General features: G+C 40.1%; 3 protein-coding genes across 5 annotated transcripts; 1 reads left to right on the top strand and 2 right to left on the bottom strand.

The window, feature by feature from the left end:
• Positions 1–1,937: 1,937 nt before the first annotated feature.
• On the bottom strand, positions 1,938–3,388 carry mipa (major intrinsic protein of lens fiber a). The gene is made up of 4 exons (XM_031746895.2): positions 3,029–3,388; positions 2,639–2,803; positions 2,433–2,513; positions 1,938–2,309 (listed from the first exon to the last, which is right to left on the bottom strand). The coding sequence occupies exons 1-4, from the start codon at positions 3,386–3,388 to the stop codon at positions 2,124–2,126; spliced, it is 792 nt and encodes a 263-aa protein (XP_031602755.1). The 3' UTR covers positions 1,938–2,123.
• Positions 3,389–6,016: 2,628 nt separating this feature from the next.
• On the bottom strand, positions 6,017–10,069 carry ptges3a (prostaglandin E synthase 3a (cytosolic)). Of its 2 annotated transcripts, XM_031746903.2 has the most exons (8): positions 9,888–10,069; positions 8,949–9,062; positions 8,694–8,763; positions 8,506–8,604; positions 7,875–7,964; positions 7,727–7,783; positions 7,588–7,615; positions 6,017–6,985 (listed from the first exon to the last, which is right to left on the bottom strand). In XM_031746903.2, coding segments are annotated over exons 1-8 (480 nt in total). In that variant the 5' UTR covers positions 9,890–10,069; the 3' UTR covers positions 6,017–6,965. The 2 variants fall into 2 exon arrangements, with proteins under 2 accessions (XP_031602763.1, XP_031602762.1); XM_031746902.2 differs by lacking the exon at positions 9,888–10,069 and having other exon boundaries at positions 8,949–9,070.
• A 7,272-nt stretch (positions 10,070–17,341) lies between these two features.
• Positions 17,342–22,512, top strand: dtx3 (deltex E3 ubiquitin ligase 3). 2 transcript variants are annotated; one of them, XM_031746880.2, is made up of 5 exons: positions 17,342–17,808; positions 18,032–18,072; positions 18,545–19,347; positions 20,216–20,433; positions 20,580–22,512. In XM_031746880.2, the coding sequence occupies exons 2-5, from the start codon at positions 18,060–18,062 to the stop codon at positions 20,653–20,655; spliced, it is 1,110 nt and encodes a 369-aa protein (XP_031602740.1). In that variant the 5' UTR covers positions 17,342–17,808; positions 18,032–18,059; the 3' UTR covers positions 20,656–22,512. The 2 variants fall into 2 exon arrangements, with proteins under 2 accessions (XP_031602740.1, XP_031602741.1); XM_031746881.2 differs by lacking the exon at positions 18,032–18,072 and having other exon boundaries at positions 17,343–17,808.
• The last annotated feature ends 395 nt before the right edge of the window (positions 22,513–22,907 follow it).

The following is a 22,907-nucleotide window of genomic DNA, read 5'->3' as shown; positions in this document are numbered from 1 at the left end:
CAAGCGTCACTTCCATAATCCATTAGCCAAATGGGAGACATTGCATAGCTAGCATATTATATTTCCTATCTGTCCAGTTTCAACAGTCATGAAATTTAAAAAAAGAAAAAAAGAACACTATACACTGTACATCACAAAGCTTTTTTTCCCCATTAGAAAACAAGATCTAATTTCAACAGGCCATTAAAATGTAAATTCTACTCAACCACTGCCAGGGAAATCACACACACACACAAAGATTATGTAGAGGAAGCAGAAAGAGAATCAGCTTACATGTCTGGTTCAGTGACTGCTCTGGTGAAATTTGTAAAATGCTAACTTATCTCGGTACCTTGTCCCCTTCCCTCCATCCCAGCAGCTGAAGATGTTCCCTCATGACAGAGGAACATTGTGGCTGCCTGGTGAACAAAGGGAGGAGGTAGGGTGAGTGAAGGAGGGATGGAAGAGAGAGGGGACATCAGGCCAATTCAACTTCAAAGTTCATTCTCTCATATGTAGACTGTATGAAAATAAAGGTGTACATCCACCGCCCTGTACAAGCACACTAAAGAGTTCAGTCTCTTCCCCCAAAATATCCGAGGGCCTTGTCCAGTGAAGTGATCTCACTCTTTGAGAGCCACTCAGCACAGTTAAGAAAAGAGAAGTCACCAGGTGTTTGCTAACACCAGCAAGAAGCCGTCACACCTCATGCACTCTTTCATTTCTAACCTCAAGCTGATGTAGAACGACCCTTCAGTCATGTCAAACAGCACAGTCCAAAGAGAAAACGCTTGTTCCTGTCAGGTTTGCTCTCTTTGTTTTACCATGGCAGGCACGCAAAGGTAAAAGCAAACCAGTTTTACACACTTGTACATGAATATCTGGTAAGCGCTGCTTTAAAGCTGGGAGAAAAAAATTATCTCAGGAAGTCACCACCCAAAACAAATTCCCAGGAAGCTGTTTTGGGATATGGTGGAGGTTATGTAAACCAGCGGATTTCCCACTGAAATGAAATAATAAAAAAAACAAAAAACAAACAATGCTTAGCATATATGGGTGCAATAATACAATTTAGGGATTTGCAATTATAACTTCACTGAATTTATGAAAGTCCAAATTATTTCACTGGGTGTTTTTGTTGTTTATTTTAATACAAATATAAATGTGAGTGTGTGTGCTTCACTAGATGAGACACAAACCTGGAACTGTCTGAATCTGGCTGGATTCAAATGTATTAATGATCTTCAACTGCTATTAAAAAAACAATAGGACCACTCTAAACATGGAATTGATTGAATTGGTGTATTGGACTTTTGTGGTTTTATCGAGGGCAATAAAAAGGGAGCGTCTTTCTCTAAAAAAGCTGGCAAAATAGATGAAAAGAAAACTCAAAACACAAACAAAAGAATGATCAGTTAAAACAAACACACAAGCATACACATGCACACAGACATGCAAGCACAATGTCTTTCTCTCACTCCTCATCACGCATGCACTTGCACATAAGCCAAATAAATACTAGTTAAGTACAATACCTACATGTAATTTACCCAGTTCATGGAACAAAACAAACAAAGGGCGAGATCACACTGGATCAAAATGGAAAAAAAAAAGCATTCAGAAGTCCACTGCTCTATTGTAGCGTCACTCCTAGCAGACTATAAAATAGGAAGGAGGGAAAAAAACAGAAAAGAAAGAGAAAGGGAAGCAAAGGAAAGACAGCAATAGCAGCCCCTGTCCTGAGCAGTAATAGCCACCTGGTCAGCCAGGAGTGACCGACTCCCCACACCACAGGGCACAGGGTGCTTCCGTCAGTGGCAAGTCTTCTTCCAACCCTCCATCTTTGTCCTGTGATCCAAGGGGGAAAGAAGAAAATGTAGGATGGGTAGTGGTAAAATCAGAAAGGATGACCAGGGCTGTGGGCGCCCCTTTACTGTAAATCAGGAGGTCCAGTTCTAGATTCAAAAAAGGGAAAACAAAATGTTCGGGATCTATAGTAGCATGTGTTGAGACAGGGAGGAGGTATGTGTGCAAAAACAGTGTGTGGGCTGAGGATGGACCAGGTGCAGAGGGAGGCATGACAGGTGAGGGATGAGGTGGGCAGGAGGAGGGGGTTCAGAAAAGCCAATCTTCTAACTCCGGGCTTATAGGGCCTGTGTCTTGAGCTCGATGGGCTCTCCCCTGGTCTCCTGCTGGCCATCGGCCTCTGGGGGTCGGGCGCCCTTCAGTGTGGCGAGCCTCTCGGAGAGACCACGGAAACGAGGGAACAGCATGAAGTCATACAGCAAGGCACCCATGGCACCACCAATCATAGGACCCACCCAGTACACCTGTTGTTTACAGATATGACAGAGAGCAGACAGAGTTGTTTAGTCTGAGGATGTCACGTTCATGCTATGGTGTGAAGTAAAAATCTTGCAGTGTCAAAATTTTTGTAGATACAATTATCTTACCCAATGGTTGACAAAATTCCTGACCAGAACAGCTGGAGCAAAGGACCTTGCAGGGTTCATTCCTGCTCCAGTGTAGTACATCTAGGTAAGAGAAAGAAAGACAAGTCGGGATTAGGACTGTAAAGATGCCTGTTTAGCTTGATAGGATATCCTTGTATGAACCTGGAGTGTATTTTCAAATTTATAGACCCCGGGATGGTTTTTACCCCAAGAAGATGCCCCATGAGCACAGAGAAGCCAATGGCCAAAGCAGCAGAGCCCAGGCGTCCGTTGCGTCTCTCATCTGTCACAGCAAAGATGCAGACGACAAGCTGGAGGGTGAGGAAAATCTCAATTGTGGTGGCCATGCCCAAGCTGATGCCTGGCTGCAGCTGCAGAGGGAAAGACAGAGGGATGGAATGAACTGAGAAGTGCATACATTCAAAGTCAAGACAAACACTGTTTGAAATTGAAACAGACATTTAGCTTTGAATACATCCATCCACGCTCATCTTTTGTCTCAAGAAAGAGTGCACCTAGTTGTAAATTATTTTAATTTATAGTTTCTTTCTAAGTATGGGAAAATGATAGGTAACAGCAGGTGACGGCAATCTTACCGTGTTCAGTGCCAAGTTTCCCCGCATGTTGCTGGGTGTGACCCCATAGAGCACAGCAGCACCAGCCAGCGCTCCGAGACACTGGGCAATGATGTAGAAGAAAGCACGGAACAGGGACATCTGAGAGCCAATCAGGTAGGCAAAGGTAACGGCTGGGTTGATGTGTCCTCCACTGATGTGGCCAATAGACTGGATGAAGGTGGCGGCCGCCAAACCAAAGCAAAAGGCAACATGAAGAACATTATGGGGCCCGGTGGTCCAGCGGAGGGCCGCCCCCAGCCCGAAGAACACGAAGAACATTGTGCCATAGAACTCAGCAAACACCGCCCGCCAGAAAGACATGGACCTGAACTCCCACATGGTGGCGAAAGGTCAAAAAGCAACTCCTGAGTGGAGGGATGAAAAGTCAACAACTAATCAACTAAAAGGAGAAGCTGTTTCTCCACAGGATTGACTGAGTTTGACACTAAAAAACAAAGAGCAAAATTTGCTCTTAAATCGAAAAAAGACCTCTCTCAATCTAATAGCGACAAAATTTACACCTTACTAACTTGCAACTCTCGTGCAACTGCAAATAATCTGCTGTTTTGCTTTCTGTCATAGAGAGCTCCTGAGTGGAGCAGTACGCCAGTCTCTGCGCATCTATATGCCAACCCCGCTGGTTGTCAGTAGAAGAACATGGATAGACAAACGGTAAGCATGTCCTGCAGACATTCAGCCTCTTTACCAGAGCAGGGGAAGCTCGGGGGCCTTTTTATAACACCCCAGGTCCAAGGCAGTGCCACACAGTCCAGGGGAGGGGTCACTGCACAACACCGCAAATCAAAACAAAGCAATTTAACCCTTTTCTTGCCTTGATTACCCTCGGCTTATTGTAAAAGAAAAACACAAACCTAAAAAGCCATGAACTAATCAAAGCGGGCCAGAGAACAAAAATTATGGTTGGCAAGCATTTACAGTTTGGACTTCTTACATTTCCATGTGGTTTTCCAGCTTTTTAGGGGTTCAACTACAACTCTGGGTTCATTGCAGGAGAATGAGAGCACCTATGTACCTCCAACAGCCTGGCTGAAGCATTCAACCAAAAAAGCTGGCAATAAAACACCAATCAGTAACCCATCGCTGACTCTGAACCCCCCCTGAGAAACTGCAGTGGTCTTGAACCTCAAAAACAACAGCAGTGAGCATGTGGTGGGAAGAACCTGTTAATGCACTGAACTAACTGCACTAACTTGTTTGATTTTCCAGCAATCCAGATATTTCTCCAAGCACTGAAGATAATATTAATTGAATGATTCTAAACTATATTCTTTTTATTTCATCTAGTTAAACTAGCATCAGCAGTTCACATTGACTAATCGGAGGTGTGATCTATAAAGCACGAGCAATTTCTCAATTTCTCCATTTGTTCTCTGGATTGGTACAAATTGGGCTGATGGCAACAGAACTGATTAGGCAGAGTTTTACATTGTGTGGGCTGGAATAGTTTGGAGGCTCAGGTCAGATAAAGCGGTGGAAAATCCACGGTTGGAGAGGAAGAGGGGAGAGCAGGCCTGGCATTGAGCATCTGCACTGGAGCATCATGCTGACCAGGACAGCCAAAGGGACGGCTGCAGTGCTTTGAAAGGATTATGCTGAGCTCACTGATTTTCTCCTTTCAGCCATTTAAACAAAACGCTGGCAATAACAGTTTCTGCTAGTTTCTATGATCTGTTTGCATTAACCTCGATGTTGAATCTGAGTTCGCTTTTCCGCAGCCCAGAGTGACTATATGTTTGTTCCAGGGTTGTTTTTGCTCGGTGTGAAGGAAATATACAAATATAATTGGAAGAAATATTAATTTTCTACAGCAGGTCACCTTTGAAGTTGCCTGTTTAATATGATGGAACAGACAACTTTTAAATAAAACAACTTTGTCTTAAATGGTGTTTATCTTCTTTAAAAAAGAAAAAGACACTTTATGACTTTGGTCCAGTTGGGGCATCTCTATTGAGAGTAGTATTATGGTCTTTTCGTGACTCCCTAAGCCACCTATTGTGGGTTTAAGCCCACAGTTCAGTTTTACAGGGGAGGGTGTTGAAAAGGTGCTTGCATTGTGTTTTCCTGTTCTCTGGGTCCAGACTGCTGACGCGTACATAACATACAGCACCTAAACATCTCACATTAGATTAGAAGCTCTGGAATATACTCACCACACAGTGGTGAAAATGTGAACTGCAGAAAACAGGAGGCGAATCTGATAACTGCAAACACAACATCAACTTTTGAAGCTGCTCATAAAAAATGGGCCAACTTCCTTGAAGTTATATATATATATAACTTTTGTTATGAGAAGTTGGGATCATCACTAACATCTTTCATCAACAAACTATAACCTTTACTTGGCAATAGTTTATTTAGACCACGGACTTCACTGAGGCGAACTACAGTACTTGTGACCTTTGGGTAGTTCCTTCTAGAAAACAAAGAAGATGGAAAACCCCTGAAATTCTCTTTCAAAAGCTAGAGAAAAGTTGAGTGCAGTTCTGTGGAAAGCCTGACACTATGAAGTGATTAATAGATTATTTCACATTTCATAGAAATTGGATCATGGGATATAAAGATTTTTCAGAGTTCTTTTTAATGCAGTACTTTCATATCCACATGGACTTAATTGCTGCAAAACTCTTAGCACGGACCCTTAAAAGACCCTTCCTTATGAAGCTCAATTTAAGAAATATGGTACATTTGCAGTCTTTGTTCTGTGTGAAAATACTTTTGAAGAATGAATTGGAGTAACTTAATACAATTCTTCGAGCTTTGCCATTGCTCCAGCAAAAACAAAACCTATTGAGAACTTTGTTCTTAAAAGGAAAGCTTTATAATATGCTCACACGGCAAAAGTCTCAATATTAATCAAGCTGAACTTGCATATCAGTGCCATCTTCCATCATTTACAATGGAACTGTTAGGAAGGCAAGACTATGGCCACTATGGGCAAGAGAACAATTACAGTGACCAGTAAAGTTTATTAGAAATGAATAGCCAAACTCCCACAATATAAGACAAAGAAAGAATTCAACACATGTTGAATCAAACAAACCTCCAATCATAGTTCTGTTGTATATGATAAACATTTATAATCGATATGGGATCAAACCATTTGTGTGACTTTGTTAACTACACAGGATCTCTGCCGTCACCTTGGGTTATCTGTAAGAAAATTAATTTTGATGATTCGTATAACAGCATAAAGAAACTCATCTTTGCAAAGGCATGACTACGTGAAACAACAGCAGCACTCCACTACCATAACCTCAACACAAGCTGTTAAGTTGCACAAGCATGTTTATTTTAAATGCTGAAACATGTTTAAAAAAAAAAAAAGAAGAAGAAGTTATTGTTAAATATTTGTAGATGTTGGCATACATTTGAAAAACTCATTACAAGCAGAACTCCTGCCTCTTAAATTAACAAAGAAAATATGTGCAATTTACAATACAAACATTAAAGGGGAAAATCTGTTATTAAAAAATCTACTTTTTTGGAAAATAGGCATTTTTGAGGTTTTTTTTCTTTTCATTAGAAATCACAACGTTTAATACATAACCTGACATCTGCAAAAAAAAAAAAGGAAAAAAAAAGACGGAGAGAAGTTGTAAGACATCAGTACATCCCATAACATCATCATTTAAGTCAATGAACAATAACATTTTCATTTGAACAGAATTGTCCATGCAAAACAAAACAGCAAAGCACAGCACTGTATGTTGCTATGGATTTCTGTGCATGTCTCCATCCAACAGTCACTCCCTGCCACTCCCTTCAGGGGTGTCGCTTTGGAAACTGCGTCGAGACTAGGTTCTTCTTCAACGTGGATGCCAACTCATGCCTAGTCTCTCTCTTCAACCAACTTAGAACTCACTTTGTTAACTACTGAGGTGGCATCCATATTCAACTACTCAAGATCAGGCATTTCTGAAAGAGAAAGTTAAAAACATGATCTAAGTATGAAATTTGATTTTTATGGCTATGGTCATTACAAAAAAAAAAAAAAAGGTCCATGGGGTTTTTGGATAAAGTGGATTGTTAAAGAAACTAATAAACAATTTGTGATATACCAAATGTGTGTTAGTGCTATGAATTATGGGATTTAATTATCATAGTTGCTGTTAATTCTCTTATTATTGCTGTTTTCTAACTGTCTGAAAAAAAGTGAAACCAAGGACAAGGTCTGCAAATTAGCTGTGGCTGAAAGTCTTATGTACATTGCATTAGTTGCATTTTGTTTAAATGCAGCAATCTTAACATGTATTGTCCCTGTTGTATAAAAAAAACAAACAAAACAAAAAAACGAACAAAAAAAACATTGAATAAATAAAAATTAATTCTATTAAATAAAATCTCATAACCTATGACTTTTCCCCCACACATGTAAGTTCTTACTCAAATTATTCCATAATTAATCATCTGTTTGGACAGTTTTTCGCACTGCCAGGCATTATCAGAGTTTTGGGACTCGTGGGATCTAGTGACTACAGATTATAAATCACAACAGAGCCCTTTAGATCGCTACGTACTTTCATCATCGCTGTCTGCAGACTCGTGCTGCAAAAAAAAGGAGAAACAATTAAAATTATGTGTAACATCTGTTATATAAATTTTAAATGCCAAATTACAGCTGTACTATAGTTATATAAAAACAAACAAATATTATACCTCATCATCTGCTCCATCTAAATCTGGTAGATCATCCCCACCCATGCTATTCATCATCTGGAGGAAGGTGCAGGACACAAATCCAACATGTCAGTTTAGCTGAACATAGCCAAACAATGAGCAGACTGTGCACGTTCGACATGCTTACCTCTGAGAATTTGTCAAAACTTGACAAGTCCTCATCTGAGTCATCTTCCCAGTCTTTCCAATTATTGAAATCCACACTTAGCCAGTTGCACTAAAAGCAAGTAGATTAAAGTGTTTTGGTTAGGCAAAGTTTAAAATTCAAATCACTTTATAATTTTGATATTTACTTAGGTATTATTTTTTTTAAAACAAAACAATGCTTGGGGTAATGTGGAAATGGTTTCAAACTGTTTGTGCAACAGAGAGCTTACTGTTTATAATACAGTCCTTCATAGCAGAGCAGATGAAACTGGAGTCTTTTTTTTTTTTTTTTAAACAGTAAGTTGCAAGTTGTAAAATACTTAATAAAAGTGCAAACTGATGGAGACAAACACCTATCTACTTCCTTTTTCTTAATTCTTTTTATTGAATGAAAGATGAACAACCCGTTTCTCCCAAAAATGTCAACCACTTATACCCACTTCCGTTTAAAAAAAATAAAATAATTACATGCTCCACCTTTCAACTTAAACCCTGATCTTACCTCTTTAAGGGTCAATGTAACTGACAATGTTAACAACAAGGTAATGATGAATACTATGAGATTTTGATGTATTCTGAGTTTTTGTAAATGTTATACTGCTGAGAGTTACCTTTGCCTTGTCTTTGGTAAGTCTTGGCCATGACTTCCCAGGCTCTGCTTTTCGTAAACAACACAACACAGACCTGTCAGTGCGTCTGTGTTTGGATTCCTGTATATCAGAAGGAGAAACTGGTGAAGGTTTCCTAACAATGAAACGCAGGGTCCAACCTGAACTGTCTGCGCAAGTTAAAAACTTACTTTAGGGTCAATCTCTCCAAAAAGCTCCACTGCATTCTGGTGTTTGATATCATCTGTTCCACTGACACAGCTGTAAGATGAAATGAAAGGCTGTCATGATGTTATGGCTACCAGATTTTATTTAAACACCATTTAACAGATCTGGGAGCTGATTTCCAAAAAGTATTTCAAAGCTCACCTTTATTTTTTAAAGACACTTTTAGCAAACAGGGTTTTAACAATGTCATCATTTAATGTGCTAACAATGCAAATTACCTGAAACTGAATTTTGACTTGTCAAAGTTTACTTGCACATCTTTACTGTCCTCCACGCAAAACTCTATAAAGACAGAGTCTCGTCTGTCATACCACTTGGCTGCTGCAGGCTGCCTATGCATCAAGAACAAAAAGGAGAAAATGAATATTAAGACAATCCAAAACAAACAATGCATCTCTCTGATCTCATATTTCCACTGCCTAGTGTGGCCATTATAAGATCATGGCCCACGTGTATAGGGTGCAGTACCCACACACTGGAGTTGAGGAAGGCGTAACTCATTCATTGAGATTAGCACATAGGCCTCCCAAACGCCCTCTTTATTCGTCCAATAGTCATACTTATTCGCCAATAAAAAGTTTACAATATCTTTTAAGACAAAATAAGGAACTTGCTGATATAGACATATATATCGGAGGTACAATTAGATTATCGCACTTGAAAGGTTTCGGGTAATACTACAATAATCCGCCATTGTAAGATGTCAACCACACTGAGGCCATTGTTTCACAGGGTTAAGAGAAGAATGTCTTGCAATCAAATTTAAAGTGAAAGCTCGTGTTAGCTTATGTTAGCCTAAAGTGAATACCCCGGAGCGTGACACCATGCTTTTCCACTCTTAGCATTACCCTTGTCATGTTCGTTGACATTAGCATGCTAGCTAACGATGACTGAGCTGTTGTCAGGTCCATAAACAATGCCAGCTCACGTTTAGTTGTTTAAGACAGGATTGTGCAAAAATACAGTAGGTTGGTGAAAAGTTGTAGCCTGTGGCGTTAACGAAATGCGGTTCCTTTTTGTCTCGGCAACAGTGTTAAGTACGGCTGAACTGCTGAGGCTAACTCGTGTGCTAGCTCACTTAGCTAGTATGAGGTGGGTGATCCGCACTACCAAGTAGCTAGTTAGTTACCAGGTAAACACGGTAAATCAAGACTTACATATTTACTGTTTTAGCAATTTAAGCTCCCTCGAAGAACCACGGTATTCACACTGTTATCTGGCAGTAGTGCCCGGCAAAAAGGACTACTGACAACTAAACAGTTAACTCGGGTTTACAACATATGCACTGGTGTCTCTGGAAATATCGCGTGTTTTTCACGTTCTCTCGTGACGTCCGGTATTTGGAACGTGAGCACGGTGTTCGGCGGATCGAAGCCACCAGAGATTATTCTAGAAAGAGTGTACTCATGGAACCAGAGCAGTGAAAGAGCTCCACCACCTGAATAATGTCGTCCTACCCGATGGCGAGCGAGGACACTTCATACTTTTATGAGTTTTACAACTCGATGAAAGCAGGCTTTCCTGAGTTCTACAGTAATATGATAACTGGGTCACTATGAAAACGAATTGATTGTTGTAACTGGGCGAGCTGCTCAAGGTGCAAACCAGTGCTTTCCCTGTCCCTTTACACTTTGCAGCGATTACTGCTTAGAGTTCACACGTCAAATAAGTAGTAGCTGACCATTTCTGGCACAACCATAGACTGTATATAAAAGACGGACATGGCCAATTGTTTATTTAAGGGGCATTTTACAGCCTCTGTGTGGTGCTGGCGCTGGGCAGCAGAGTTTACATTAAGTTGGTGTCACGTCTGCTGTCGGTAGCTGCCATTTCTTTAGGTCATGCACCTCTCAATGTTTTTTTTACATGGTACGCTGTACTGCTGTCACTGCAACTGAGTTGAAGGCATGAGCCTTTGTAGAAAAACCTTTGAACAAAAACTTAACAATTTTCTTTGCTTCTGGTTTTGACTTCTGCTCCTATATCAGTGCTGATGTGGAGGTATTGTCTGAGTGGCTACATGTATCATTCAGGAGAATACTGTGGTGGTTACCTGTGCTGTAACGGCATGAATAGAAGTGACTCCGTGATGACGTTACCGGCCATGCACGAAGCAACCAATGCACTGGGTATACTGGCGGCAGTGCATTTTCCTATAATAAGAACTTTTCAGTCATAAGCCCCTTAGTCCCCCCTTTATTATCCATTTGACTCTATTAGCGATCACTATTCACAAAATAAGATTATGATTTATTTACTAAGATAAAAATCTCTCACTTGAGACCAAAAGCCTATCAAGGAAGTGTTTAGTGAGGTCACTGTGGAAGCTTGATTTCACCAGTGAAAAAAAAAAGATTGCAAAAGGGAAGTCAAAAATTTTGATTTCTCAAAAATTTTGATTTCTCAAAATTTTTAATTAATAAAATTACATTTTGAGTTATTTTAAAAATTTCAAGTTATTTTCTTACAAGTTTGAGTTAGTGAGTAAAAAATAACTTGAAAGTTTAAAGAAACTGTATAGCAGTCTGGTAAAATAAATCTCGGGTCCCTTCATATGTGACCTATAGAAGCTTGTTTGTTCAACTGAAAAACAACTGTCAAAAATAAGTCAAAAATTTGGGATACTACCTCAAAATTTTGCCTTACTAACTCAGAATTGTGAGAATATAACTTAAAACTTTGAGTTATCTCAACATTTTGAGATAACATTAAAGTTAAACTTAGCTCTGGCAATCAAAATGTTTCTTTTTCCCCCACTGGTGTAAGCAAGCTTCCATGCAGTGGATTCTCCCTCCTGCTGGTCATTACAAATAATGCAGGGTTTCCAGTCTAAAAATTGCCTGCACTTTTTAAACTGGAAAGCTTCATTCTTATTTTATATGCCGTCATCAAGCGATGATGTTCTATAGCAAATAGCTGTAAATCCTTAAAGTAGAAAGTGTTCTACAGGCAAAATTGACCTCCCAGTAAAAAAAACCCCAAAACATAAAGGTGAATAAGGGAATAAAAGCTACTCCCTTATTCACAAGGTGTCACTAGGTAGCTCCACATGTTTGATTTGGTAGATTCTTTTTTATCCTGGATGACCTTCCTAATGCAGCCCCCACTTAATTTCACTTGCTCGCTTCATTGAGAATGATTGTTTGAGTGCCATCAATTTGCAGCCAATTTTGGTACAGTGCGATTAATGGGACGCAAACCACCTCTCAGGAGAGGGTCACTGCTATTGCTTTGCTCATGATAGCAAATGTTGGATAGAAATGGAGTCTTCACACAAAGTACTCTCCTGTCATGCTACAACACACACAAAAGACTCATATACAAAGTTAAAATATGAGCAAAAAATTTTTTTGAAGGAGTGAATGTAGTGATGCTTATCTTACTACAAAACAGACAAGAAATGCCCAAGATACAGTGGTGGAAACCAAAGCATCTAGCTTCACAGCTTGCTCGATAGATGACTTTCTAGCATTGTCCTTGGCTATAAATCATAGTGAAGCATAGCTTTTTAGGCCCATGGGAATAGAGGGTGTCATATACACCTGCTACTTCCGTGTTTTACTTCTAGTGGCTTTCTTTGTAAACTAAAGCACTTAAGCTCACAGAAAAATCACATGAAAACTGACAGAAGGCCATCGGGAGATGTAATCAGCAGCTTGGGGATGTAATCAGCAGCTAGCTGATGTCACTTTGGGAGCTGCTTCAAGCAGTTGTACTTGAACAGGAGAGGAGAGAGGCAGTATCGCCAGTATGAGGCTTGGCAGCTGCCAGAAAAAAACACAAATAGAACAAAAGCCAGTGGATGGAAAGAAGAGAACAGCACAGTCATATGAGTGTTCACTGAGGACTGAGCCTCAGATGACACTGATGATAATGGGTAGAATAACAATGCTTGCAGCTTCTGAATGCGTGGGACAGAAGCAGTGAAGTTAGGTAGTTAATATTTGAAAGGGGAGCTATGTGAATCAGACAGTAATGGCACATTTTGCATGCCACATTTTGCATGCCTCATGCATTCTGTTGAAGGGTATAGGTTACTGGTGATAACAGTCCTTCATTTACTCTGGCTTATTAAGGTGTGGTAGACTATGAACAGCTGGTTCCATGGATCTAATAGGAAGCAGTGGAAGCAAAGAAAAAGGGATCGCTGTTTGAAGCTTTTACTGGGCATAGCATCAGTCCTGTGTGTTGTCCTTTATCTCGTCCGGTATATTTATATGCCAGCTGGATTTTTATAGTAGTAAAAAGAAAGTACACTCATTTGTAAGGTTTTATGTATCAGGCTTTAACAAAAGTAATATGGTTCTTAGCAGGTCTTAAAATTGGGTAAAAACATTGTCATACAAAATATCTCATATTACACTATGTCTTTATTTATTTAACAAAAGTTAAGGTAGTGTGTGAAAAACTAAGCACACCTTTACTGCTTCCATAAGAATTAAAAGTGTAAGTAGCAGCTAGGTGCTGTTAACAAATGCACTTGACAAACTGATCACCAATTAAATGTGAGCACCTCTGTAAAAGCAGAGGTTTGGGCATTTTTCTGGTGTGGAGCATTCACGTGTTTGTTTACACAATTCTAAGGATGCAAGATGTCAGCAATGATCTTAAGCAACTGTTGCTTCCCATCAGCCTAGTAGGGGTTATAAGACCATTTTCAAACAATCTAAAGTTCATTATTCTACAGTGTGAAAGATTATTCATAAGTGGAAAACACCCAAGACAGTTGCCAATCTTCCCAGGAATGGCCATTCCAGCAACTTCATCTCAAAGTCATATGATGCAATGCTCAGATAAATTGCAAAAACCCCACGTGCTACTCAGACTCTATTTGCAGGTTAAATGTTTGTCACAGTACAATTAGAAAACGACTGAGGTTTGCAAAATTACACCTGAATAAACCACAAGACTTCGAGAACAATGTCTTTTGGGCCGGAGAGTCCAAAGTGGAGAGGTTTGGCCAAAATGGCCAAAAGCACAACGTTGGGAAAAAACCAAACATAGCATATCAGCACAAACGTCTCATACCAACTTTCAAGCATGGTTGTCAAGGTGCTTTTATTTTGCAACCACACGACCTGCACACCTTGTACTCATTAAGGCAACTATGGGGGAGTTCATGTTACGCCAAAATGCAAATCCGTCCGTCTGACGGCTAAAGTCTTGCCAAAATTCAGCCATGCAACATGCATCTGCGCTACAGAATTTCAGTTTGGTTGAAGTCAGGATTTTGACAGAGCCACTAAAGCATCTTGATTAACTTTTTTTTTTTTTCCCAGCCATGTTGTAGATCTGCTGCCATGCTTGGACTCATTGTTCTGTCGCATGATCCAAATTTGGCCAAGCTTAAACCACAAACCTCAATGAACTGAAACAGCATTGTAAAAACGAGTGGGCATAAATTCATCTGTAACAAAGCAAGAGACTGAAAAAACATCTGACTACAAGGTACTGAGTTCATCTGTGTTTTCCACACAGTGCTTCTGCATGTTGGCGTAGTTTTGTTAAATAATGGCACAGTATAATATGTCATTGATTGCTGTCTATCTGAAATTGTATTTATCTAGTTTTGAGACCTGTAAGGACCAGATGACTGATGATGAAATGTAAGGGACAGGATGTACTTTATTTTGTAGATTGATAGGGTAGATTTTAGTCAACACTATCAATTCAATATTGCAATTTTTTCATCTACCTAAAGCTTCTCCAGCAGCTTTATAACCAACTAAGTTTGTGAGCTAATGATTCTTAAAGAAATGATGATCTAACAATAGTTTGTCGCTTCTCTTCCTAGTTTTTCTGCCAGATAATAAGCCATAATTTGTTTTGTTTTGTGAGTTTTAAAGCCAGTTTCTATCTTTTTTACTGTCCTGATTGCCTTTTATGGCCTGACAAGTATGTTGCAAAAAATGGTTGAATGTGCTTTAGATGTAATTAATATAAACAAAACAAAACAAAAACGTTATTTTAAAGCTGTGCACAGGAAGATGGTGCACATTATACACTGTAAACAGTCATAGAGGGTTTTGATTCTTCTTTTGGCTGCTCCCATAATCACCCTATCTCTAGCATCCTATTGTGTCCACTCCTTCACTGCATCCATTAATCTTTTCTGTGGTCTTTGTCTTTTCCCTCTACAAGATAGCCCCATCCTCCAAACACACTTCCCCTTCTCTCCTTCTTTTGTCTTAAGCCAACATTAGCACAGTTTTCAGTGTCATTGTTAATCGAGGCTACAACCAATCCAATATGGGAATCTCATTCTTGATTTGGCAACGATTTAATGTCAGATGCCTTCCTGCCACAAGCCTCTTCATTTATCCGGGCTTTGGACCAGCACTGACTTGTGCCCCCCCCCCATGGATGGATTTCAGGAGGGTTTTGATTACTTTGCCATAATGGTTTGGTAATTGTACTGTAATCTATAATTTACGTATTATTCTTCAGAGCCATAAAGTATCAGTGCCATTCACCGAGACAATTTTCACGAAGAAAGCATAAAAATGACACACGTGTAATACTTAAGATCCTTTTAAGATATAATATTCAAAGTGTAGCAGAAATAAAAGACCAGGTGCACAAATCTTGGAGCTGCCCCAGTCTCTCTGAATAATGACCCATTAGTCACTGTGCTCACAGGCATTGTGTCTTCAGCAAGATATGACTATATTTTAAACATATGAATCTCATCTGGTCTTAAAAAAATAAAAAAGCAGAGACAGTCACTATCACAGTGCAGTATAAGGGTGATGATTTCAAGAACTGTTTGCATGTCTTTGCTTCATGATGCTCTGTTTCTCTGCTGTAGCAGCAATTGGACAGCGAACAAAACCAAACCTTCCAACCTCTTCATATGGGGGTACACCTTGGACGGGTAGCCATTATCGCAGATATTCACCTGAAGCAGTTTGTGGAAATTAAGACGAAGAAGGAAGCAGCTGACATGTTTTTTCTATTTTTTTTTTTATTTTTATTCGACTTATATTAGAAATTTTGTTTCACTGAAAGTCGTTTTCGTGAATTGTGCACCATACATCAGTCTGGAGAAGGGTCTTTATGCCCTTGTGTCCACTGTTGTTTTAAGTGGAAGATGAAAACTTACTTAAACTTTTAAATCAACATTTATTTGAAAATGTGAGGTATCATATGTGTAGATCTGTAAATGTGTGTTAGTGTCTCGTGTGACTTCATTTTATTGAAAGCATATCATAATTCATTCATCAGTTACACAAACCTACATACAGTGAAAATCAGAAGGATGGAGACTGTGATACTGTAGAAACACTGTAATTCTTTAGCACAGTACTTGTTCCTTTTAAACAGGGGTGGGAATTAATTAATGAGAAACTGAGACTGATGCAGAGGGCTGAACCGAAAAGCTAAATTCAGTTCTGCTCAATATTAATTTGATCTCTTTACAAGCTTTTTAGTGCAGGCCTCCACAACAGTCCCAGTTTCTCAAGGATCGTATGCATTCCTGTCACACAGAGGAAAAATCTTTAAAGTTAGAAGTTTACTTGTGATCTGTTTGATTATAATTGAGTCAATGGAGTTATCTATTTCAGAAAGATAGAACACCAAGAAACAGAACTAATATACAAATTAGCTTAAAAAAACAAGTAAAAATTATATTGAATAAGAGAAATGTCAAAGGGCTGACTTTTATTAGTTAATAATACTGTGCTGTATTTTATAAGACATATTTAGGCTAAAAGGAAACCTTTATTATCACAGTGAATAGAAAACTGTTGTTTTATATTCCCGTTCCACGAACAGACGCTGATTGATATCTATAGACTCAATAGCTGTTTAACTGATAAATTGGCAAGAAAGTGTTGTAATGAAAATGAACAGACGTTTAATGTTGTGTATCTCCTCAGTCATCTCTGCGGGAAGAGAGGTGCTTTATCTTTTCCTCTCTGTAAGGGCTAATAATTCCTTTAACAGGCTCCGTGTTGCTGCCTCATTAAGGACAGTTAATTCATGACAGGATGATGGCGGATTACTGTCATTTCCCATTAATGCAACCCTGATCTCAGATCTTGGTTATTGTTCAGAAAAATTATAAACACAGGCAAGTAAAAGAAAAACGTGTAACCTTATTACAAGCATAACCGAAGGGATTTTTTCTAATTAATGTTTTGATATTGGTAATAAAATAGCTGTTCTAATAAGCACATTAATAAATATGATCTATTTGCCATTTATTTTCGTAGATAAAAAATATAAACACATGAAGGATGGCTAAAGACCTTTGCATGGTTTAGTAACCACAGGATGAATAGTAAATGATGGCCATGTTCCAAATAATATGTTGTTACTGGTGCATATGTGAACAGTGTTACTACCCTAAACTGGATAAGATATCCAGTTAGATTAGATAGATAAGTAGACAGATATCAGTATTGTTATTTGTAGGATATGGAACATTCTAAACTGTGACATTAATAAATAAAATATCACATAGAAGCTGTTATGCTCCATGTATTCTTCTGTTAGCATAAAAGCTGATAATCATGACATTACAGAATGAATCACATTATTAAACACACACACACCAACCACCATTTGTCAGCCAATCATGTCAGCTTAGTGACGAGCTTCCTGGTCACATTTTCTCGTAGGTCCTAGTTTCCTTAATAATGTTTGCTGCCACGCGCTCAACAGAAAGGGCACGGTTACATTAGAAAGCTCACACACAGGCGGGCAGAATGAAGAGGAGAAACAAATTATCTGACTGTAAAAGGCGGTCACACGGCTAGTGTGCTCGGAGCCTGATAAGAAGAGCAACTCCAAATGCTATTTACTCTGTGTTACGCCAAGGACGTATGAGGAAGGCAAACACAGGCGTGACTGACAAGAGGAGGCGCAGGGTTTGGGGAACGTCCGTTTTAAATCCTTCAGAGATGTGAATCATGTCTTGACTACAAAAAGATTAGCTTAACTGCAGCAGCACGTCAGACATAACAACAACAATAAATAATAACAACAACAACACAGGCCTCCTCCGATGGAGCTCGGTGCTCTTTAATCCAACCAGAAACCTCCCTGACAGGCAGCGACGAGCTACGGCAAAGGGTGAGGTGTCGAAATGATCGAGGTGGAGGGGTTGGTGTGGTGAGGGTGGTGGAGACACTTAGGCTAGCTAAATGTTCAAGCTAAATGTGTGCGAGGCTAAGCTAATGTTGCGATATCGCTGCCGCCGCGGTGGAGAATGGCTCAGTGTAAATATCGGCGAACAGCTGTGATTACGTTTATTCCAGTGCTTCAGTCTGTCTTCCTCTCTTTCTCTGTTCAACAGGAAGCTTTATTCGCGATTGAAGGAATTTATGGGATCACAAGGTAACCCTTTCACCACAAAACAAGTGTCACTCTCAAGTGTTTTTGTTGCGTGTGGCCCCCGCTGTCAGTGGGCTTTTTTCCCCTCGTGTTGTCGCGCGTGTGACGGGATTAAGTTTCCTTTGTTTACAGTCTGAATTTGGGAACAGCTGATACGTCCTCAGCAGTGCCGCGACGCTGCTTCTTATGTGTTTCTTTCTGGATGCGCTGCAGCCGCTGCAAATAGACGTAGATTAATTTGTCATGCACAGATACACTGCAGGCAAAACACAGCGAGTGCTATGGTGGTTTTATGTGCGTGTGCCTGAGCGCCTAAATTATATAGAAAAGCACAAAACAGCACAGTTGAAAAGACTCCTGCGGCCGTGTCTCATTAAAAGATGAATGCTTATGAAAAAGCGTGGTGCAACACTTTTTGTTTGAACTTGCTTCTGCTGCTCAAACACTGATGACTTTCATGTGCCTCTCTGTGCAGTTTCCTCTGATGAGATGAGTGTGAGTGCTGGCCAGGGCAGTGATGAGGTGCTGGTTTCACAGGCAGTGTGGGATTACCTGACTGCAGCTGGGCGGCCCTGGCTCATTGACTTCCAGCACAAGCAGGGGATGAGTGCTGGTATCATTAGGCGAGGAGAGAGGGGGGGCTGCTGTGCTGTTCGGCTGCAGCCGGTGGAAGGCTCGAGGAGCGTTGGGGCTGGTGTGATGGATGCACCCATCTCCAGCGAGACGCGAAAAGCTTTCATTGACTTATGCCGTTGTGCCCGCAAAGAAATGAGCAAACAGGAGGGGGGATCCAAGAGGAAGAGGGCTCTGCTGCCCTGTGTGGGAGTCCTGGAGCAGAACGGAGAGGGGAGCCTGCTCCAGCCTCCACCTCCCCAGCCTCGGCGCTCCCAGAGACAGCAGCAGAGGTTCAAGAAGCCTGTTGACGAGGAGGCGTGCGTCATGCTCCACGAGGCTGCCCAGAGGAAAGACGTGGACTCCGGCATGGCTTCCCACGGTGAAACCGAGGACAGTAATACTTGCTCGATCTGCATGGGGGACATAGTGGAGAAGACTACCCTGGAAAAATGTGGCCATTCTTTCTGTCGCTCTTGCCTGGATCAAGCCTTTAAAGTGAAGAAAGCGTGTCCCGTCTGTCGGCTCGTGTATGGGCAGCTGATTGGGAATCAGCCTGCCAATGGCTCAATGATTGTAGAACGAGATCCTGATCTGGAGCTTCCTGGCCATGAAGGCTATGGGTGTATCTGCATCATCTACAGCTTCCCTCCTGGCTTACAGTCGGTGAGTAGACGTGGACAGTAGATGCAACTCAGGGGAAAAAGTTTTAGTAATCGTTTTTGTGTGTGTAAAGAAATTTGTTGGATTTATAATTCAGATTGTTAAACATTGTTAATCATTAGAATTCCAGTGAATAATTAAGAATAGGAGTGTATTTATGTAAGAGAGTCTTACTTTGGCATAAAATAAATCATACTGCACATATGATGACAGTCTCTCTCCTCAGTTTGACCACGTATATTTACTCTTTCTGTCATGACTGATGCCTCGCTGTTTGACTTTGACCTTTAATGTAGCCACAAATTTACAGTTTCCAGAGGGAAGTTCATTAACCTTAAAAGGTTATTCTAAGGACACACAATAATCTACACAATAAGGGTCATAATCTCTCCAAACCCTGTCACGCTAGATTGTATTCAGCTTTTCTGTGTCTTACTGTTTAAACGTCAAACTTAAGCTGAGAAAACATCTGTTGACAATGAAAGTTGGTTTCCACACTGTTTTTTAAACAGGTGTCAATGTCGGAATTCCCCTGAAAAAATAAACCTTTTGTGGAGTTTCCCTTCCCAGGAAACAGACGCCAAGTAGAAGGGGTAGAATGTGTCACAGGTGCCTTATCTCTTATCAAAATTAAGGTTCAAGATTGTCTTTATTGTTTCCTAAAATCTATCCTGGGTTGAAGAAACTGTCAAAATTACAAAGTAGCTGTAATAGATTATATAAAAAACACACTTGCAAACACACTCCTCCTGTGTTAAATATGCCTAAAAATACAAGACCTGGATGTGTAGCAGTGCCGCAGAACTGAGGCATTTGATTGTTTAAAGCCATTTATGCATTTATAAGCTCATCACACTTTAACTCTTAATAGCCAGAACATCCCAACCCGGGTGTGCGGTACCCAGGAACAGACCGTGTGGCCTACCTCCCTGACAGCCCTGAGGGGAACCGTGTGCTGGGCCTGCTACGCCGGGCCTTCGAACAGCGCCTTATCTTCACCATCGGTACCTCCATGACTACGGGCATGCAAAACGTCATCACCTGGAATGACATTCACCACAAGACCTCAATATGGGGCGGGCCGCGCTGGTATGTACTCACTTTCAGCTGGAGGTGAACGGCTAATGATGCATCTTATCCATGTTCTTGACAGAGAAGTGCTGTCAGTTGTTGCCACTATTACTTGAGCTTGAGCTCATACTGGCGCAGTGATGGCTTTTTATTCCTTCTTACAGTTTCGGCTATCCTGACCCTACGTACTTGGTGCGAGTGACAGAGGAGCTCAGAGAGAAGGGCATCACAGCGGACTGATGGCAGGAAAGTGACAGGCTCTTCCAGGATTTTGTAGGACTTTCTGATTGTCCTTGCGGTGGACATGACTCAGCTCCAGGTTTTGCTCTTGAGACTGCCCGTCTCTTAAAAGATGACTGAAGACAAAGACCTCAGCAAACAGGAGTCTAATGCTGCAGCAGAGCCCATATCACTCCACTAGTTCACTTCCTCAGTTTGCTCATTTTCAGTTTATCCCAGTGCTACACGTGGAAGAAAATACTTGGGAATGCAGTGCATCCTTGTATTACAGCTTTCACTGTTGGCAGCAGGGACTGATATGTGACGCACATATTTAAGAGCATTGTGATTTGTTGGAATTCATGGTACTTAAATATTGTTTAGGAAATCTTAAGTTTAATGTTAATGTTTATGTTATATTAATGTGTATTTCTTCTCTGGGGATCATCTTATTTCTTATATAAGCAGACATATTTTGTTGAATTGCCCCCTGCCCCAGAAGTGTTTGTTGAGTTGTTACTAATTCCACGTTATAAGGACAGTACATTGCTCATGTGGCAAGAATAGCACTGCTTCTATAAACAGAATTAATTTTCTGAAGATGTTGCAATCTAAAGCACTCACAGGCACTTTGGTAAGGAAGTATGTTTTTCACTTAAGTAGAAATAATGGTTTTTGCTTCCTCTTTTGAGAGTGCTCGGGGCAAACCCCTACAAAGTGGCTACAAGGTGATGTCAATTGCTTCATTCGTGTGTCGTCTTCACCCTTGATCCATTTCCGCTTAAACAGGAAGAATGTTAAATGATGTCTCATAGCAGCACCTTTTTAACTTGCATTTGGACTTCCCAGTGGGTTTTTCCCATTGGTCAAGCTGGTTATTTCAAGATGTCTCCCTAGTGTTGAACCCATTACATCAGTTGTAAGTAATGTGCTACTCTGATTACCAGATTTATGAAGATGTCAAATATCAAGGGCATATAGACCAGTTAAACCAAATCATAGGCACAAAAGCTCTTTAAATATCCATTCCTCTGTTCCTGTCAAACTGGGAGGTTTGCCTGCTAATCTTCTCATTTAAAATGAGGTTTTCAATTAATTTATCTAAATAAGTACTCTAAAATACACGGTGGAGAGGAAAAAAAAAAAGAAATTGTTGCGAGAACAATTATTCTAATTTAGGCTGGGATATTGATCTCATTTTGTTGTGCCTTTCTTACATTGATTTTTTGATTTAAAAAAAAAAAAAAAATCAAGCATGATGTTCCTGATGGATAGTACATAAGTTTGGGCTTATTTTGATGTTATTTAATAGGTAAGCGGCATTATTTTTGTAGCTATACTATCTGGCTTTCAGTGCAAATGCTACACAGCTCATGACGATATGTATACTAACGCTAATAATGTTATTAGCCTCTCCATAAACATTCTTGTACTCCAAATGCTGGAAAACCCCTCAGAACCGATCAGTCTATGTGTGAAAGTGATTTGCTAAGTGCAGTAACTTGCTTGGCTAGCGGCCACTTTACAGTTTATTTGGTCAGATCCGTTCATCAGATACTTTCATTTTGTTGTCATTCCCTTTATTTTAGTTAAGGGACCAACTGAGATATTTTTGGGACACAGGATTGTAGTTTACTAAAGCTACTGTGCAAACATTTCTATGCATTACACGACTAAGGAGGAGCCCGAGGAGAGGGGATAAGTGGGAGAAATGACATGTATTACACATTGATTGTGAAGGAAACGTTTGAGTTATGCTTTTCTAATTGTGTTGACTCTTGTACTTTGTTCAAAATAATGTGCTTTACATTTTAATACTTGAATAAAGAGTTATGTTTGGATATTCACTGTCGACCCTAAATAAAAAAAGATGCGTCATAGGCAACTTGATCTCAAGCTAGTGATGATTTGTTAGGTACGAGTCCAGATTACTGCCTCTAATCAAGCTTGTTTTAGAAGACATTTTTACAACCCCTGGATACCAAACTATGCGCTTTATACGTTCTAACGTGCAACACCACTGCTTTAAAAACGCTTCTACAAATTGATTGGCTATTTTTTCAGTTGTGATTGTTTGAATATTGAACTTCACTTTATAACTTTTCACCATTATAACTTTATGGCTCAGTACTCATTCTACAACTTAGTGTTTGGCTGAATGAATAATCAGAGTTCACCACCTGTTTGAGTGCATTTTGAATCTTTTTTCTGCAGAACATGAATTGCTTTTGGAAAGAGTTGAATTGCAACATGTCCTTCAGTTATGAAACAGT

This window comes from Oreochromis aureus, linkage group 20, assembly GCF_013358895.1.
Source record: "Oreochromis aureus strain Israel breed Guangdong linkage group 20, ZZ_aureus, whole genome shotgun sequence".
Taxonomy (NCBI): domain Eukaryota; kingdom Metazoa; phylum Chordata; class Actinopteri; order Cichliformes; family Cichlidae; genus Oreochromis; species Oreochromis aureus.
The sequence above is the reverse complement of the archived record's forward strand: the minus strand, read 5'-3'. Positions and strand labels throughout refer to the sequence as shown.

Coding starts and splice junctions, on each gene's coding strand:
- mipa (XM_031746895.2), bottom strand. CDS start 3,388: ATGTGGGAGTTCAGGTCCATGTCTTTCTGGCGGGCGGTGTTTGCTGAG. Junction 2,804..3,028: donor GAAACTTGGCACTGAACACG/GTAAGATTGCCG, acceptor TTCCCTCTGCAG/CTGCAGCCAGGCATCAGCTT. Junction 2,310..2,432: donor GGAATTTTGTCAACCATTGG/GTAAGATAATTG, acceptor TGTAAACAACAG/GTGTACTGGGTGGGTCCTAT.
- ptges3a (XM_031746902.2), bottom strand. CDS start 9,070: ATGCATAGGCAGCCTGCAGCAGCCAAGTGGTATGACAGACGAGACTCT. Junction 8,764..8,948: donor AAGTCAAAATTCAGTTTCAG/GTAATTTGCATT, acceptor TTCATCTTACAG/CTGTGTCAGTGGAACAGATG. Junction 7,965..8,505: donor TTACCAAAGACAAGGCAAAG/GTAACTCTCAGC, acceptor ACTTGCTTTTAG/TGCAACTGGCTAAGTGTGGA.
- dtx3 (XM_031746880.2), top strand. Junction 19,348..20,215: donor TCCCTCCTGGCTTACAGTCG/GTGAGTAGACGT, acceptor AACTCTTAATAG/CCAGAACATCCCAACCCGGG. Junction 20,434..20,579: donor ATATGGGGCGGGCCGCGCTG/GTATGTACTCAC, acceptor TCCTTCTTACAG/TTTCGGCTATCCTGACCCTA.